Source organism: Hippichthys cyanospilos, chromosome 6 (assembly GCF_059441005.1).
Source record: "Hippichthys cyanospilos isolate Australia breed blue-spotted pipefish chromosome 6, RoL_Hcya_1.0, whole genome shotgun sequence".
NCBI classification, from domain to species: Eukaryota; Metazoa; Chordata; class Actinopteri; order Syngnathiformes; family Syngnathidae; genus Hippichthys; species Hippichthys cyanospilos.
In genome coordinates, this window is record NC_142374.1 from 19285565 (window position 1) to 19302883 (window position 17319).

General features: G+C 39.2%; 3 protein-coding genes across 5 annotated transcripts in view; 2 read left to right on the forward strand and 1 right to left on the reverse strand.

Annotated features, from left to right (window-relative positions):
* The window catches only part of camk1db (calcium/calmodulin-dependent protein kinase 1Db), a 27753-nt gene extending 24996 nt beyond the window's left edge, over nucleotides 1-2757 (forward strand). Inside the window, exon 11 of the mRNA XM_088417230.1 lies at nucleotides 446-2757. Within this exon, the coding sequence (XP_088273356.1) occupies nucleotides 446-594 (149 nt within the window). The 3' untranslated portion in view covers nucleotides 595-2757. The remainder of the gene's footprint in view (nucleotides 1-445) is intronic.
* LOC148422668 (cyclin-dependent kinase 17-like) overlaps nucleotides 2382-17319 on the forward strand; it is a 40549-nt gene continuing 25611 nt past the window's right edge. Inside the window, exons 1-4 of one of the 3 annotated variants that reach the window (XM_088417228.1) lie at nucleotides 2382-2528; nucleotides 2872-2971; nucleotides 4312-4506; nucleotides 9239-9421. The gene's annotated coding sequence lies outside the window, so the exon portion shown is untranslated. Of the gene's footprint in view, nucleotides 2529-2871; nucleotides 2972-4311; nucleotides 4507-9132; nucleotides 9422-17319 lie in introns of those variants that run through there. The other 2 variants (XM_088417229.1, XM_088417227.1) reach the window with 2 other exon arrangements.
* ucmab (upper zone of growth plate and cartilage matrix associated b) lies at nucleotides 2557-15792 on the reverse strand. Its single transcript, XM_088417232.1, has 6 exons — nucleotides 15646-15792; nucleotides 7840-7989; nucleotides 6967-7032; nucleotides 6603-6698; nucleotides 3080-3178; nucleotides 2557-2941 (listed from the first exon to the last, which is right to left on the reverse strand). The coding sequence occupies exons 2-6, from the start codon at nucleotides 7895-7897 to the stop codon at nucleotides 2844-2846; spliced, it is 417 nt and encodes a 138-aa protein (XP_088273358.1). The 5' UTR covers nucleotides 7898-7989; nucleotides 15646-15792; the 3' UTR covers nucleotides 2557-2843.

Genomic DNA, 17319 nt, shown 5'->3' on the forward strand with positions numbered 1-17319 from the left:
CGCTACGTCTCTTGGCATATGGCGAAAAAAAATGCATTACTTTAAGTGAATGGATAATACAGCCCGGAAAGGAAAATAGAGAACTAAAGGAAGCAGGTAGCATATATCACATGACAGGAAAATGCATTTGAACAATCTCACAATAATACTTACTTTGGGGGACGGAAGCTACATGGTGCCAGCTGTGGCCACGCCCATCCATCGCCACTCTTTGGCCATCTTCAGCCCGAGGGAACATTTTTGATATCAATGATTTATCTACTAATTTTACATATGCTGCATTGTTATACCCCTTGACACCTGACTGTTACATATACATAAATATTAACTGCAGATTTACATTTAAATTTCCCTTCCGTCTTGTAAATCCCCACAGCGGGTTTCCCACTTTGAAAATTCGCTGACATTTTCAACGTTTGCTTTGCAATTGTCCGTCTCCCGTCAGGTCCTCCAATGGCCCCCCTTCCCTCCTCCGTCAAAGCGTCCAATCAGGACTCGGAGGCGTCTTCTTTGCACGAGGAGCCGCCGTCGGTGGCCGAGCCGGTCATGCCGCGCCCCTCCACCGTCACGGTCATCCACACGGGGACTAAATGACGCCAGGTTCCGCGGGAGGTGAGCTGGGAGACCACAGAGCTTTAAGGTGGGGGAGGGTGAAGCCTCCTCCCCCCCTTCCCGGGCCTCACGATTCTGAGTGGTCACCCGCCTTGCCCATCCCGCCGCCTCCCTCGCAAATTTTCCGGAGGAATTTACGGAGCTCAGCCTGGCCCGCTGAAGAAGAGAGGGGACAACTCCACTCGGCGTTGCACCTGAAGGCACGTTCAGGCTGTACGAAAGCGCAGGATGCGCCCCGCAGAAGGGAAATTGTTTTCTTTGTATCCGAGCTGCTGTCGGCGTCGTCCAATCAGATGCTCCGATGTATGCCTTGTGTAAATATTCCACCTGGAGCCAAATCCGAAAGCTTTTTTTGCGCTGTGCTGAATCATGTCGACTTCATCCTCAGCTCCCTCCTTCGTATCGGTTCCGTCGACCTTAACTCGGTGACGTCAGGCACAGCGCACGAATGTATGGCGATGATGTCGTTCTGAACGTGAGCATTACTGCGTCGGACCACCACTTTGAGGTCCGAGGGGACAGCAGTGAGTTCTCAGGGATGTTGCTTGAAGTCAACCAAACCCAGCCGCCACTCTGCAACCAACACTGTGGATTGAATATTACGCTCATGTGCCAATAGGAAAGTTTGCTTCCTTTCTGTAAATCGCTCGTCGTTGGTGGGATACGCTATTCACAAAAAAGTTTGGGCTTTGGGAGAACCGAAGGCCGACCCTAAACTTAACCATCGAAGTCCCCGCACGCAAGCCCTTACATTGGGCAGTCCCGCCTTAACATGTTTGGCAGGACTTCAAAAAAACATGGCTGCCGACAATCTAACAACACTTGAGCTAAAAAATAGCCCAAGATAGGACAAACCTAATAATTGGGTCAATATGACCCAAAATTCGTGATTGTTTTGGATAATTCCCAAAACAAAGGGTCGTTTTAAACAAAACAACCTAAAATAATGTGTTTTATGTTAGAATAACTCATAAAGATGAGTCTAAAAGGCCAAATTTTGGACCCTGTGAGACCCTAAGAGACCCTATTTTGACTAGTCTAATTTTAGAACTGGCAGCTCGGTGGCGCAGTGAATACCACGTCTGCCACACCGTTCAAAGGACCCGGTTCAAATCCACCTGGCTCTGGCCTACTTGTGTCAAGTTTGCATGTTCTCCCCGAGCCTGCGTGGGTTCTCTCCGGGCACTCCGACTTCCTCATTCCAAAAACATGCACGGCGGGCAAATTGGACATACTAAATTGTCCTTAGGCGTGATTGGGCAGGTAAATGGTCGCTTCTCTCTGTGTGCCCTGCGATTGACTGGCAACCAGTTCAGGGTGTCCCCCGCCAGCTGAGATAGGCGCCTGCGACCCTTGTGAGGATAAGCGGCTATAGAAATGGATGGATCTTTTTAGAATGTCTGCAGCCAGTTTTTTGGTTGGACTGCCCGGAGTAAGTCACCCAATTACCTGCACCCAAAACTTTTTATGACTCTACTAGTCCCCTTTCCATCTGATAGTGATCTTATAATGATAATCTATCAGAGGAGGCACAGAAAGACACTGACGTGTCTGAAACCTTCGAAAATCAACCGCGGTGCATCTTAGGTCCATCCTGAAATTTTAGCCCAATATCCAGACCTTTTTGTGACTAGTGTACTTTGTGATGTTTCCCTTTAAAAAAAACAAAAAAAACTAAACTGTATTTCGATGACAGAGCACGCCGAAGCAACGTGTTGTTCAACGTGAGGTTGAGTTGATTGTACAGTTTCGTTGTTGTGCTTCTTTGCTTTCATACTGGCCTGTTGAATTTAGCAGAAAGCCCCCTCTCCACCCCACCCCATTCGTCCTGTTTTCTCTCAGAATCTCTCCACAGGGTCAAGAGAACACTCCGCAAACACGGATTGGGACTTGTATATGTAAACGTGTAGTTGATGGTGAGTAAATAAGATTACTGAGCCTTCGTTTGCTGTAAATACAAATCTCAAAAGTTTACTTCCCAAGTCTTGAATGTTTCTTTTTGTTTCTGTCTTCTCACAAAGCACCAAAATAGGGCAAAAAAAAAACAAAGCTGTGAATTACTTTTTACCCCCGAAATGCATGTTGCATGTTTTGATGCAGAAATGTTGTCATATATTAAAAAAAAAACAACAACAGCAACAACAATGTTTGTACATGTCTTTGAATTTTCAACTACAACAGGCACGTTATGAGTTTAATAGTTGGAAAAGAAGCCAATATGTCCCCCGGTCTCAGATGGTCTGCCGGTTGTACTCATAGGGGGGATTCATCCCGTCGTAGTGGAACTCTCGCCACTGCTCGGTGCTCTCGCGGCTCCTCTCGTTTTGTTCTGGAAGATGTTTGAAGAGCAAGTCAATGAGTGAGTGACAAGCACTTTTTTCTTACGAAACGATGAGTGACTTTTGGCACATGAGATTTGATCTAAGTAAGGTAACAAAGTCTTTGCGGGAAATGGAGTTGGACTCACCATCGTCCACCTCTTCCACGTAGTTCTCAAATTCGTTCCTCTTCTCCTCGTGGAACTCTCTCCTGCGCTCGTCGGCAGCCAGGACTTGCCTCTGCTCGGCTGCAAGCCACCACATTATGTCAATGGCAGCCTAACTCTTAAAACCCACACCGTGATCCTCGTGCAGTATTTTGACAATTTGTGGGTCATTTTATTCCTCGTCATTCTCGCGGTATTTTAGCCAAAGGATGGCACACTGCTGGTGGTGTAATAACTACATGGTCGTGCCAAAATGAACTTTGAAGTGTTGTCACTATCTGGTGAAATTTCAGCTCCCCTGTGTCTTCTTTTAATGCTTTCACTCCGATATGAAATGGCTTTTTGTAAAAAGAAACAAAAAAACAAAACGACTCAGTGACAAAATACTGCACAAGGTTTAATCGAAAGTCTTCACAGAAGAGTGGAAGGAAAAGCTTCTGACACCCCGGATTTTTCTTTAATATTTTGACCAAAAATATTGTATAAACAACGGTTCTCAAATGGGGCACTTAATGAAGCATGTGAGATTTTAACAAGGTTTCTGTGGCTAGAAGCAAATTTAATGCTGTGACAGGAAGAGTATATTGTATATTTTCAAATTAAGAGCAAATGAATCGGAATATGAAGTCTCATCCATAGCACTGAATGAGATCATGTAAACATGTAAACAGAGAGTCCATGGAAATACTCGCAGAAATGAGCATAGATTTTACATTATTCTTATTCATGACAACAGCACTTTGAAGCAATACTAAACTTATTCAGCTGATTTCAGCAGTAAAAAGTTTATATTTTGTCTTTACTTGGGTAACTAATTGTTTTTCATGTACAATAATAATTTTAAAACACATTTTGTCATTCACCGGCGACAGAGAATGACCGCCTGTGCTCAAGTGAGGTCACGACCAATGAGCTCAGCTGGTGAATGTCACATGACCAACAGGTGAGCTGTGATTGGTCGTTACCTGAGCTTTGAGCACTTGCAAAGCCATTTTCATTGGACGGCAAGTAGCAAATGTGTTTTTAGAGATATTCGATATATTCATCAAACTTTTTACTTCTGAAAAAGACTAAATAAGTGGACTATCCCTTTAAGACAGACAATTGTTCCGTCACACTGATTAGGAAAACTTGCGTTATGACTGTTATCCTGGGAAAGACTGACAATAACAGTCATTCGCAAATTTCTCAATCCATTTTTTTTTCTTATTTAGCACTGGCATTAAACCAGACTCATGGACTGGTGTTGGGTCATGACCTTTGAACCACATAGAAGAATCAGCCGCACAGGTCTTCACTCGCAGCGGGAGCAACAAATCCCTACTGGAATGTCTAGCACCGGAATGCAAGTCCCTGCGACAATCTGACAAACGCCAGTTAAAACCCAAGTTGGAAAATGGCTACCCCAGGTTATTACCCAATTTGAGTCCCTTTCAAACGTGATTATTAACTCATTCACTACCATTGACGGCTATAGACGTCAAAGATCTAATTCGGCCATTATTAAGTGTACCCATTCACTGCCATTGATCGCTATATGAGTCAAAAGTTATTTTTAATAACTTCAATTAAAAAAAAAAAAACAAGTCATGCTTTCAACCCAAACGCTGACAATCTTTTCGCCGCAATTCAAATTTGGAAGAAAAACACTCCCGTCATGTTCTCTCACCTCCCCGCCAACCCTTCTCGCACTTGGGAATGTCAAACATCCTGGCGGCTGGGAATTTTCACAGCGTTGGAAATTCACTGTGATGTGAATGTGTGTGCGTCAATGGAAGCCCTTGCGTTTGGCAGCTGACACTAAGATGAATGGACTGATACAAAAAAAAAGGAATGCAACTGTGTCCCATCTAGGACTAGTCAAAATTTTGGAAACATCAACATAGATCTATCTGATTGGACAAAAAAAAAAAACCATATATAACCATATAACCATATATATATATATATATATATATATATATATATATATATATATACTGTGTGTGTGTATATATACAGTATATACTGTGTGTGTGTGTGTGTGTGTATATATATATATATATATATATATATATATATATATATATATATATATATATATATATATATATATATATATATATATATATATATGTGTGTGTGTGTGTTGGCATTGTATGTACAGTATATGTATGTATGTTACATATATACAGTACATATACACACACATACAGTATATGTATATGTACGCACACACCTACTGAAAAAAAATTCTAATAATTTCATACAGCAAAATTCAAAATATGGGCAGCAAGTGTCATACTCCCAGCTGTCCCTTGGATCCTTCTGTGTGCCGCGTTAGCCAAAGTGCTCAATAAGGCAAACCTGTACCTGCACGTAAACATGTTGACTGTGACGCCTTTCCTCTATTAAGTATGTTTGGGACTCGGCGTATATTAGCGGTAAGATACACACAAGGCCCATTCACAAATTATGTAACACAAGCGCTGTAAAGGCTTTTTTTTTTTCCAATAGGAGAGGCGCCAGCATTTATTTCCCACCTTGTCAACATTGCAATCAAGTTAAGGCATTTCCAGGTGATTAATTAAATGGAATGCTTGCCAGTTGAGTGAATGAAAGAACAGTCCTTTACGAAAAGCAGTAAGAAAACAAATATGCTTGCGTGCCTCAATGCAACATCAGTTTGATTAGGTAAACATTAAATCATTTTAAAATGGTGGCTACTTGCTAGCGTTAAATTTTTACAAACATACAACAAATTATTCTTTTTGATTCTGATACTCAATCCAATTAAGGTGCACACATTTTCAGTAGTTTCTAAAAAATAAAATTAATGCTTGGACTCCCCTAAAACGGGTTTAAATAGATCCATGGGTGCTAGCATCAAGACAAAGTGAAGTAAATAAACATTTATTTGAGTTTAATTTTGCAGTAGGTTTAAAATTATGATAAATCCCCTCCAAGATATAGTTATTTTTGCGTCAAAAAAAAAAAACAGCTAAATATATATAATTAAGACCAGCGGTTTTCATTTGGCGACACTTCAGCAATATGTAAGATTTTAACATAGTTTCTGCAAGTATGAGCTAACTAAAATATGGTGACAGGAACAGTACAGTTTTCTTTTCTAATTAAAACCAAATCAGTTGGAACACAAAACAACTTAGTCAAATTGTGTTATAGTGAATTCTTTGAAAAACCTTTGCACTAGTTAGGGGGTACAAAGACAAAATATTTCACATTGAAAAAAGGCTGAGAACCATCAATTTAGACAAAGATAATATTTTTGCTGCCATCTTGTGGCTTCTTGGTCCCGAGAAACTATATTGAAATAAGTTGAGGCGATTCATCTCGACATGTGCTTCGGACGGACAGGGCACTAGATGTGGGCAAAGCGTGTCATGAAGCTCCTCAGCTTGGATCAATGTAGTTCATTGACACCGAGCTGCCATAGGATGGCGCCAAAGAATTGCATTTATGCCCCCCAAAAAAAAGACGTTTGGGAGGGGGGGTAACAACTGACCGTTGAGCTCATCAGGCGACTTGACCGCTCTCCTGCTGCGTCGTCTAAAAAAGCTGGAGGCGTCAGCCTCCTTCATGAAAATCCTCTTCAGTGGCCCTGGAAGAGGAAAAAAAAAACAAACCGTGATGCCTTGACTTATGAGGGCTCTAAATTGAGCTTTTTCAATATTGCTCTCTAGGCCACGCCTCTTAAAGGGACACGTGCATGTGTGTAGTAAATACACTTTGAAACATGCTGATACATGTTGATTTCTTTAAATTGTCTTTAAATATGTGTTTAATATGTTAAAGTTTTCAGAGCATCAAGGAACAAACGAAAACTAAAATGAAACTTCGGAAAGTGACAAAATGGCTGATGGGTTCACCTTGTGGCTCCTTGGCGGCCACCTGGCTGCTGCTGGAAACAGCTGCACAGTCGGCCTCTGGACACACTTCACAACAAACATCAGAGAGAAAAAAAACTGTATCCTGTGATCAAAGAGTACTCTCACAAAGTACTTGAGTAGATTTACTCGCAATAAAAATAAATCGGAAGTTCTGTTTCAACTCTTTAAAGATCAAGTAGAAATATAGACTTAAATGTGTGTGTGTGTGTGTGTGTTTATCTATCTATCTATCTATCTATCTATCTATCTATCTATCTATCTATCTATCTATCTATCTATATCTATATATATATATATATATATATATATATATATATATATATATATATATATATATATATATATATAAGAACTTGTAAAACGAAACGTCATAAGAAAAAAAGTTACAGATAATTGGCCAACTGGTTTAATTGTCCCGAAATAGCACTTAAAAATGGGAAACTGGAAAATTTTTTACAGTTTTGTGCTTATTTTCACATTTTACACATAAACTCACAGCAGCAAACGAAAAAAATACTTGAAAATACTCTCCACACAATATAGCAAGAAATTGGCCTATTTTTGCAGATTTTTCTGTCGCAAAGGACAAATAATTGTAGAAAAGTTTTGATTTACTTATCTTATTGTTGTAAGCATTAGGTTTCCAAAAACTAAGGCATTTTCTTTTTTTTTTGTAAAACGGGCTTTTTAATCAATCATTGAAATTTTGGAAAATTTGAATCAGCCTAAAAGATGCTACTTCTTAAAAAAAAAAAAAAAAACCTTACTGGTGCATCGCGACCCATGATTACCAAAATAGTCATTAAAAGTATGCTATCATCTGTGAAAAAATATAATGCGCATGTGACTTACGGGAGAGTGCGACAAGCACCGTGAGAAGCACCAGGAAGGTCCCGCAGGTCCACGACATGTTCACCTCTTCATCCAAATTTCACACTGACGAGAGAGTGGGGCTGAGCATATGAGAGAGGCATGTGGGGAGGGCTGCCTCACAGCTGGAGACTGAAAAAGAAAAAAAAAAAATGCCGTTTGTGCTTTTCTGAGGAAAAGCAATGAGTTTTACTCTGCACTTTAAAAAGTAATCTGCAAAAAAAATACTTTTTTTAAAAACAACTACTTGTGAACAAATCAGCATTTGCACCTTTACACTGAGAGGAAAATAGTGATTTTTTTCCCCATAAAATTAACTTATATTCAGAATAGTGTCATGAAGAGAAAAGCTGAACATTTTGAAAAAATAATCTATCTTTGCATACGTAAAAAAATACAAATATACGCGCAACATTTATTCGGAGCAAATCTCCTTTTATGTGTACACCGTGGGCTGCGTAAAAATGGACAGTGGGCCACAAATGGCTCCCGGGACACAGGTTGGACAACACCGGTTTATAATTACGGCAGGATCTATGCTAATTCTACCAGCCCTTCAATGGGTTTTAACCTTATGTTAGCATTATGCTAAGTGGATCGTAGTTAGATTAAATGACATGGCTTGCTTGAGAAATTTACTGTGCATATCAAGCGTAGGGCAATTGTAGGTCCAAATATTGATACTAAAGAATATCGATGCGCTACATTTAATTAGTTTAGGTTTCTCTAGTCTAAGTCCTTCACGCAATCTATTTTTAGTGCAATGTGCATGGAACACCGTTGCTGGCCCAGCATGTGATGTTTATTACTATTTGGAGCACAGTTTATTGTGTTTTAAAAGTGCTGTTTTTAAATAGAAATGTAAACATATCCAACAAGTTCAAATCCATCTTCAACGGATGCAAGTGTTAGTTTCATTTGACAACTCAGAGATGCAGTTCGACCGGTTGAGCGACAGTAGACAATTAACTCAATTACAATTATAATTGACCTCTATCCTTTTCATATCATCAGTTTTAATTTGTGTAGTCTTGAAATTGCATCCAAAGAAAATTTTGTTCTGTCTTTCACACTTATTTGTTGCGCTCGGATGTGGTTAAAAACTGCGTCTTTGGAGGACTGCCACATTTTTGTCAAAAGGGGGCACTGAGGTGCCGGACTTGCTGTCTACTATCTTCCTACTTATTTCTCAAGTGGCCACCAGGAGACACTGTTTCTCCCCGAAAAAAATATAACCATACACGGAGCTCGGCTCCCGGCTGCTAATCGTAATCGTCGGTCGGATCCCCTCAGTGTGTCACTATCATGCTACAAACTCGGGGGGAAAAACACGGCTGAACCGCCTCACACAAGCTTTTTTTTTTTTTTTTTTTTTTTAAAGCCCAACCACCATGTTACCGTGCGCCATTACTTCACCAATATAAACAAGATTGGCGAAGAAGAAGAAGACGAAGAAGTTGCTGCTTTTTTGACCGCCACTCGAACGGGGAACGACGGCGGCGTCCGGCCCGAGAAGAAGCTCGGAGGTCGGGGACTCCGGTCGGAACAACGCTTATCGTTTCTGGTGAGTGTTTGTGCGTGTTTTCCTTAGGGGTGGTCTGAAAACGTCGCTAGCCAAAGTAAATGAGAGTGTAGCCGCTGTTAGCGACTCGCAACCATGCGGAAAATGTGTTTACTCTTCCACTATTTGTGGATATAATAGCGAGGTTTTGTTTCTTTTCACCGGTCAATGGCCGCATTGAAAACAAACGAAGCTCGACTGGCTATGAGTGGCTTTCACATCCACTCTGCTATAATGAATTCTCCTTTTACACTTTCCCAACATTTAGTCAACCAAAACTAAAGGCACTAAACTAAAATGTCACAAAGAGTCTTTCGTGGTTTTACCTGTCACTGTACGTCGTTGGCATAGATAGGTTAACGAAGATACTCTATATTTTTTGTAGGGATACATACTTCAATTATTTGCTGGGGTTACTCGTCTTTGAATACGTTTATCAAGACTTGATAATGTCATTAAGTCTTTAAATTGTGATAAGCATTGGGTTAATCTAATCACACTTACTTGATTAGGTTTCAAACACAAAGCTTTATTTAACACTGCATAAGTTATACACACAAAAAAAACCAACACTTTTTATGCTAACAAGTTGTCATAACTCCACAAGTCAAAGCATTTCAGTTATTTGATCTCACATCCAATAGTACTGTGTACATTTTAAAAAGTGACCATACAATACATTAGAGAATAAGTGGTGAAAAGTTATATATAGAAAATTTAAAAACTCCCTTCGTGATGAAAATACTGCTGCCACAACTTTCAGCTATTGCCACCCGAGCGGAGTTAATGATCCGTTTTTGCAGACCATTATTTCCAAGCTTAACAAAATTTTCCCATAGAGGTTGACCTTAAAGTAAATTCACACGCCTAAGATTGCTTCTGCTTGGAAATCAATGGTATCTGTGCTTAATATTACTTTTTGAAATTTGGTTCAATTATCGGGTATCACAATTGGTACAGCGTTAAAAATTTGGACATATGTTGATTTGTCAACATGCTGGTTGGGACTCACTGCTTCTATTAAACACTAAAAAAACAGAATGGATGTTTGGCTATGCTAGTCTTTGTGTATTCCACGTATAGTCTAAACGCAAAGTATGCTGAGAAACACTTGTAAATGTCCTTTAATAATGTTGAAATGTAAACGACAAATATGATTGAATAACTTTGTACAATGAAAACAGCCCCCTGAAAAATCTACTTAAGCGGAATAATAGAGTATTTGTACATTGTTATTTCCCACCACTATACAGTACACACATCAAGCTGCTGCTTTTAAGCCGTCTCAGCTGTTTGAAACACGGCCACGCTGGATCATACGACACTGGCAACACTTGGTAGCTGTTTCCCTATGAAAATATTTTTTCAATGTGTGGCCGCTAAACTATTTCAATCATTTATTGTCCCTGCTGTTGATTTAGGAAAACTGTCAACTTGGGACCATAATCATTTACACAACCAAAACAATGAGTGACATCACAAAGTAAAGATGAATTGACACACAATTTTAGGCAGGTTATAAACTGCAATTTGCATAATTTTTTAACCCATTTTTAAAATGCCATATTCCAAAATGTGCGTAGTGTTTTCCAGATAACCAACGCCACACGCAAAACCATCAACTAATTATAACTTAAAAATCGACCAAAATTATGGTACATATTATAGAGACTTTCACTTTCCCTTTCTAATGGCACGCAAGGTGCATTGCTTCACCCTGCAGGAGGCCAGCGAGTTGTTTCAGGCCGGGTGCTGTCACGCTGTAAGGTCGTTCCCGTGGCGATGGCCTTGAGGGGACATCAGCGGCCACGTAACCCGACCTGCTGCGAAACAGCTGTGGCCACGCGACGCTGATAACCCCCCGCCCGGCCAAACTCTGGCACAGATCGGATTATGGTCCACTATGCCATCATAGGGACAAGTTTTTCCCGGAACAGCCGCTCAAAACATTTTCACACATTCTAAATTAAAAATACACCAGTCACAAAAAGTGAAATATTATTTGGCTTTGGAGCGATAATTCCATATGAACCAGTAAAGCACTTTGACAATGTTGGCAAAGACAGAAGCTTTGTTTGTAAAAGAATGTACAACATTTGGGATCAGTCTGCTCTTTTAAAAAGATAATAATAATTGTAATCACGCATAATGCGTCATCATATAGTCTACACTTGCCACCGCGTAAGATAACATATCAGTGTTCGTTTTTTTATAGCCTACAATCATTAGTTAGAATGTATTGTAATGATTGTGTATGGTGTTCAAAAATATGCAAAGACCTGCGCACTTTCATTTGTTTTATAAAACAAATGAGAAGGAAACACATAACAAGCGGATTCGTTTGCAAGCTTATGATAACGGCTCACAAAAATTCACTTATTAGCAGCAGATATGATAGCCCAATTATTGCCTTTTTTAAAAATCTGATGGCCGAGAGAATGTCAATAAAACTGTTACATCAAGTAACAATTCATCTATAAAAATGTATAATAGAGTCTTTCTATGTATGTATGTATTTATGGATGGATGGATGGTAATCATACATATGGTAACTGTCCGTACATCCATCCATCTATTTATGGCCCCAATTTTTCCCCTTCTGTTGAAAGTTAATATGCTCCAAATTTCTGTTATGGAATTCCATGATCACTAATAATCGGTATTGACTGCGGAAAAAAAGCAATCTGTCTATAATCGTAACCAGACAAATATCGGCCAACTCTACATTCTAATTTGCCGGCACCCACGTCAATCACCATGCCAGGTCCCGCCTTCTAAAGCCGCATACAGTACATCCGAAGTTTCCTGTTCTCCAGTTTAAAACATGAGGATGACGACCGTAAATGGAACAGAAGTAACGCATGCATTCACATGGGTAGTTTGCGTTGAGATTATGGCTATTTAACTCATTCACTCCCAACAACTGTTTTATTTTATATTTTTTCTACGAGTCCAGAAATTCAATACCAGGTATCAAGTATTATATATATTTTTCATTTTTCTGCGTTGGGCTTGAGATGGGTTTAAAATAAACCGGTACCGAATGAGTTCAAATGAATAAGAAAATTAAGTCGATGCTAATCAGTTGATTTTCGTCTCTTGCAACAGACAAAACAAGGGACCGGAATGCTACATCTTGAATTTCTCCCCCGATAGCCGAATTAGTTCCCAAACTTTTTTTTGTGAGTAGCATGCAATCAGCAAGGTGTGTTTTCCCCTGACTGTGAGGCGTCTGGCCAAGACAGCTGTCTGAAGGTTAGCGTGTCAATGCTCTGCCGAAAGCAGCTGCTATGTCACAGGCACCGCTGCCATCTATAGATAGCCGTGAATACAAACTTTTTCCCGGCTGCATTAACCCAACAGCTCCAGCGGCCCCCTCCCCGTCTCCCGTTCAGATAAATGCTTGACGAGTTTGTCCGATTCCATTCCCCAATTCTCGCTTTGGATTTGGGAGTGTCTGGATCGGGCCCCTCCTGAACCTCCAATCATCCCCGGCTAATAACTGAAACAGCTGAGGGACTATTATCGCCTTTTCCCGTCACTCTTTAAGCAGTTGCGCCATGATTTGCATGTTTGGCATAAGTTACATACTCATTGTTAAGATGGGGTACAGCATTCCAACTGACGTGGTTCCCAAACTTTTTTTATAGTTACCTCATCTTACGAAATTAATTTGCTCCGGAAGTTATTTTGGGATATTAATTTTTCGTAAGTAGAGACACTTTTTACATTTAAATAGCCTAATTGGTTCCAATGCCAAAATAATGCTCTTAAACTCTATCGATGAATAATATTGATAAATTATATACAATGCATCAAAAACCGTAACACATACATTAGTGCACAATAAGGCTAAAATTCAAAGTACATCATGTAAAGATTATTTTAAAAAATGGTCTTAAACCCTTCAAATTAATTATTATTTGTAGCAGGTGACAACATGAATGCAGTGTTTTGGTGGTAAGCGCAGAGACTTTTTTTAGGTCGTTTTATCTGTACGTTTTTATTTGACGTTTCCAGTGATCTCTGCATCGTTTACAAGTCCACGGGAGCAATAAAATTTATTTTTGATAATTTTGAGCTTGGAATTTTCACATTCAGCCCTTTCGCTAACGATACTGATGTCAGAAGCTAATGTTAGATGAGATAGCCCAAAGTGGTATGTATGTGTTTTTATGTGAATATGTACAATGTTAGCCTTTGCTAATTTCGATTTGATGTTTGTTAGTTCTACGTTCGGAAGTAGAAGTACCACTGTATTACATACCCCAAGCGCAAAATATACGCTTTATTAAACTTTGGAAATACATCTGCAGTCGTAACGCTAGGCTTATTTTATCCAGCAACTCCAGAAGATAGATTGTGTAACATAATCTCTTCTGGTTTTGACTTGTCTGCGGGAAAATTGCGTCATGTGACTCCTGGCAAAATAAAGGAATCACAAAAATACAATTTAGTAAGTTGCTTCATTTTTTAGCTAACTCGTCCACTCACAAAAACATTCAATTTGCGGTACTAATTTACTTTTTTTTTTCTTTTCCAAAACCCTCTAAGTGTTTATCTAAAGGTGCGTCTAAAAACGTCTGGTGCTAAATTATTTAAGAACTAAAATAATCAAATGAATGGGAATGAGTTTATTTTAAATCTGTTCGTGCTATGGTATTGAAAATCATTGAATTATATGAAATTATACGAGCTGATATCTCCAGAATCCCTCATAAAATCTCTCTTACCCCCTGAGGTACCCCCATTTGAGAACCACTGACCTGCACAAATGGATGCTACATCGTTTGGTGTTTTTCTGACGTTTGCGGTGCGATAATATATCTTTCCTGGCTGCGATATATACCAAAGGGACATGGTGGGGATTGTCTACACCTCAACAACAAGGCGCTCTAAAGTTGTCACGGCGGGGTGAAGCCCGAGTCAATAAACTGAAAGTCGTGTTGGACTTTTAACGGAATCCTCTGCCCCCTATTTCACCTTTTTCTGTGCAAAGTCATCGAGGAAAAAAAATCAAAGCTGAAATTGTGATAAAGTTTAATCCTACAGCTCCACCATCTTCAAACATATATTACATAATTAGACTCAAATCTCCAAATTCACTTTACAGGGTCTTAAACAGAGCAAATAGCGCAGGATAATTTTTTAGAAAAGCCCGATAATCGGGCCCTTGCCGACTTTGACAACAATGGAAGGAAAATGCTCAAATGTGGTCGATTGTGTGTGTATTTGTACGTGTGTGTTATCCCGCTTGCTGTAATTTTTGCTGCAGCTCAACTTTGAATCAATCCTCCTCCCTCCTCTGTGGCTGTTTTTAATCAGAGAGCCAGAAAGCAAACTAATACCCCATAGCTAAAAATAAACGTCTTTGTCAATCGCCTGATCAATTTTCCTTTGTATCTAAAGCCGATTGAGTTTCTCACCACAGAAAAGGGCAAAAGAGCACCGAGCACAGTGGGAAAAAAACAATTCTTCCAAGAGGTCAAAATCTTCTTGTGCAGTACTGCAAGTGAAAGTGATGTGGCTCATTGATTTCTACTTAGTAAGTTTGTCGGGTTATCATCGGTCACAGTTTGATCATTTTTATAATGGGTCACATTGTAGTTAGTTTCTGTTGGAGGGCTGTTATGACTGTGAAGTCAAATGAATTTTAGGTATGATTGTTAAACATTTACCTTGTTTTGACATCAGAGGCCATTAAAAAAAAACCCAAAAAAACAGTTCAAGAAGGGGATTGGAAACAAAAATTGCTTGTTATTTCTCCCAAGTTTTTTTTTTTTTTTTATCAAATGTTATCAGATATCAAATTTACAAATTGTCATCAAATTTGATATTTTTGTCAGATTTATATTTTATTGAAATATTGAAATATTTTATTTATAGAAGTCATATTTAGCATTTTGCGGGCCACATAAAATGATGTGATGGGCCGGATCTGGCCCCCAGGCCTTGAGTTTGACACCCTTGTTCTAAATAACACTCGATTTAAAAAAAAAATAGTTTTCAAATTATTTGATAACCATTTGTATTTATTTATTTTTTACAGTATTACATCTTTTTTTTTTTTAATGAACATTTTTTTAGCTGTAGGCCAATCCTGCATGTAAAAACGCACAAAAGGGTGAGGGGCTTCTCGACAAAAATGTATGCAGATAAACATTAGCGCGGGCTACTACGTTGCATTCATGTTTGCTCTTTGATACGAGAACCGATTAGGCACTAACCGCTGCTTGTCGCCTGGCCTCCTAACGAGATCGCGGCCTGGCTAGTCGTTCCCTTTTAGTGCTGATGAAAGGCAGCGAGGCCCTGCTGGGTTTGCTGGTGGAACCATGCATAGACTGTGGAGAAGGGGGGTCTCGCTAATGGCGCCTCTGGTCCGTACTAATGCTCTGTTCTGCTCCCTGGCTGATTTGACCGGGATCCGCTGAGCCCACGCCTCGTCGATTAACCCCATAGTGAGCACAGCCGCAGTCTCTGATTCCAATTCACCTTTTTCACCGAGCCACCGTCTTTTACGGGATAATGTTCTTTCATCTCTATCTACAGTAGATGAAACATAGGGAATGCCCATTGGTATCACTATTTTGTGGGAAAATAGGTGAAATTGACCGTATTTGAGAATAGGATACAATGCCGGCTTGCCCACAAACAAGACACTAATTTTTGCACCATTGTTTACTGTGGTTTTGCATTTTTCATCCTTATGCGCTTCATCCACAATTTCCATTAATGGTTCACACCATAGAATTAACACACATAAAATTGACATTAGCTGTGGCTAAGATTGTACATATTCACATAAAAACACATACATACAACTTTGGGCTGTTATGTCTGATGTTAGTGCAGTTAGCATGTCGTTAGCACGTTAGTGAGAGGAATGAACGTCACACAGGAAGCATTAGTGCAGTTAGCATGTCGTTAGCACGTTAGTGAGAGGAATGAACGTCACACAGGAAGCAATTCACATGACTGCAAACTAACCTTAGACAAACTTACATGCTCAAAATTATTCGAAAGCAAATTCTATTTAGGAGCGTAATTTATCACTCTTTACATGATTCATTTTGAATTCCATTATTAATGTGCACTAATGTAATTCTAATGTGCATTTGTTACAGTTTTTGATGCATTTTTATAATTAGTAATATTCATTTTAAGGGCTTAGAAACATTTTTTGGCCTTTGGACAAATTAGGATATTTACATGTTAAAAGCGACTCTATTTACGAATAATTCAAATTAAGAAATTACTTCTGGACTGAATTGATTTCAAAAGTGGAGATATGACTGTTCTGACATTACTGGCTCAGGAATCCAAGGTGATACTTGTGTTGCGTGTATTATAGTGACATCCAGGTCTATTCTTGTAATTGGTTTTCTTGTATACAATAATGTAAATGCTTCGAGTACATCAAGGTAAAATGTTAAAATAATGTACAAATATCAGCCATTTGGCCGACTATTTTTGACCGATGTTTGAAGTTCCATAAACGGCTGATTTAATTTAAAGATTTCATTTAATAAAAAGTTAATCCTGTGTAAAATGTTCAGACAATCATGTAATACTGATTGCAAATCAGTTTCAATGTAAGTATTTACAGCTTCAATATAAATATTTATAGTTTACAAAAAACTTGCCACAATTATGTACTTAGTAACGGCAGTTATCGAGTCTTGTAAAACACTCATCCAGCAATCTGCCAATTGTGCAAAACCTCAATTTCGTAATGTAGCTCTTTTTCAAAGTGTCAATATTTGAAATTGCTAATTAATCAAATTGATTCGATTCATTGCCGAGCCCAAGTCATATAAACCTTCACAGGAAAAGAAATGAAAAGTTTTCTTGCTTCCAGCCTTGTTTGGTCTTTGCAAACAAGCATGATTGTATGCTCACTT

Bases quoted from the DNA above. Each gene is read 5' to 3' on its own strand.
- ucmab (XM_088417232.1), bottom strand. From the start codon at position 7,897: ATGTCGTGGACCTGCGGGACCTTCCTGGTGCTTCTCACGGTGCTTGTC. The intron at 6,699-6,966 runs GTGAACCCATCA...TTCCTCTTCCAG, and splicing joins GGCCGCCAAGGAGCCACAAG to GGCCACTGAAGAGGATTTTC. The intron at 3,179-6,602 runs GTCAGTTGTTAC...GGTGGCTTGCAG, and splicing joins GTCGCCTGATGAGCTCAACG to CCGAGCAGAGGCAAGTCCTG.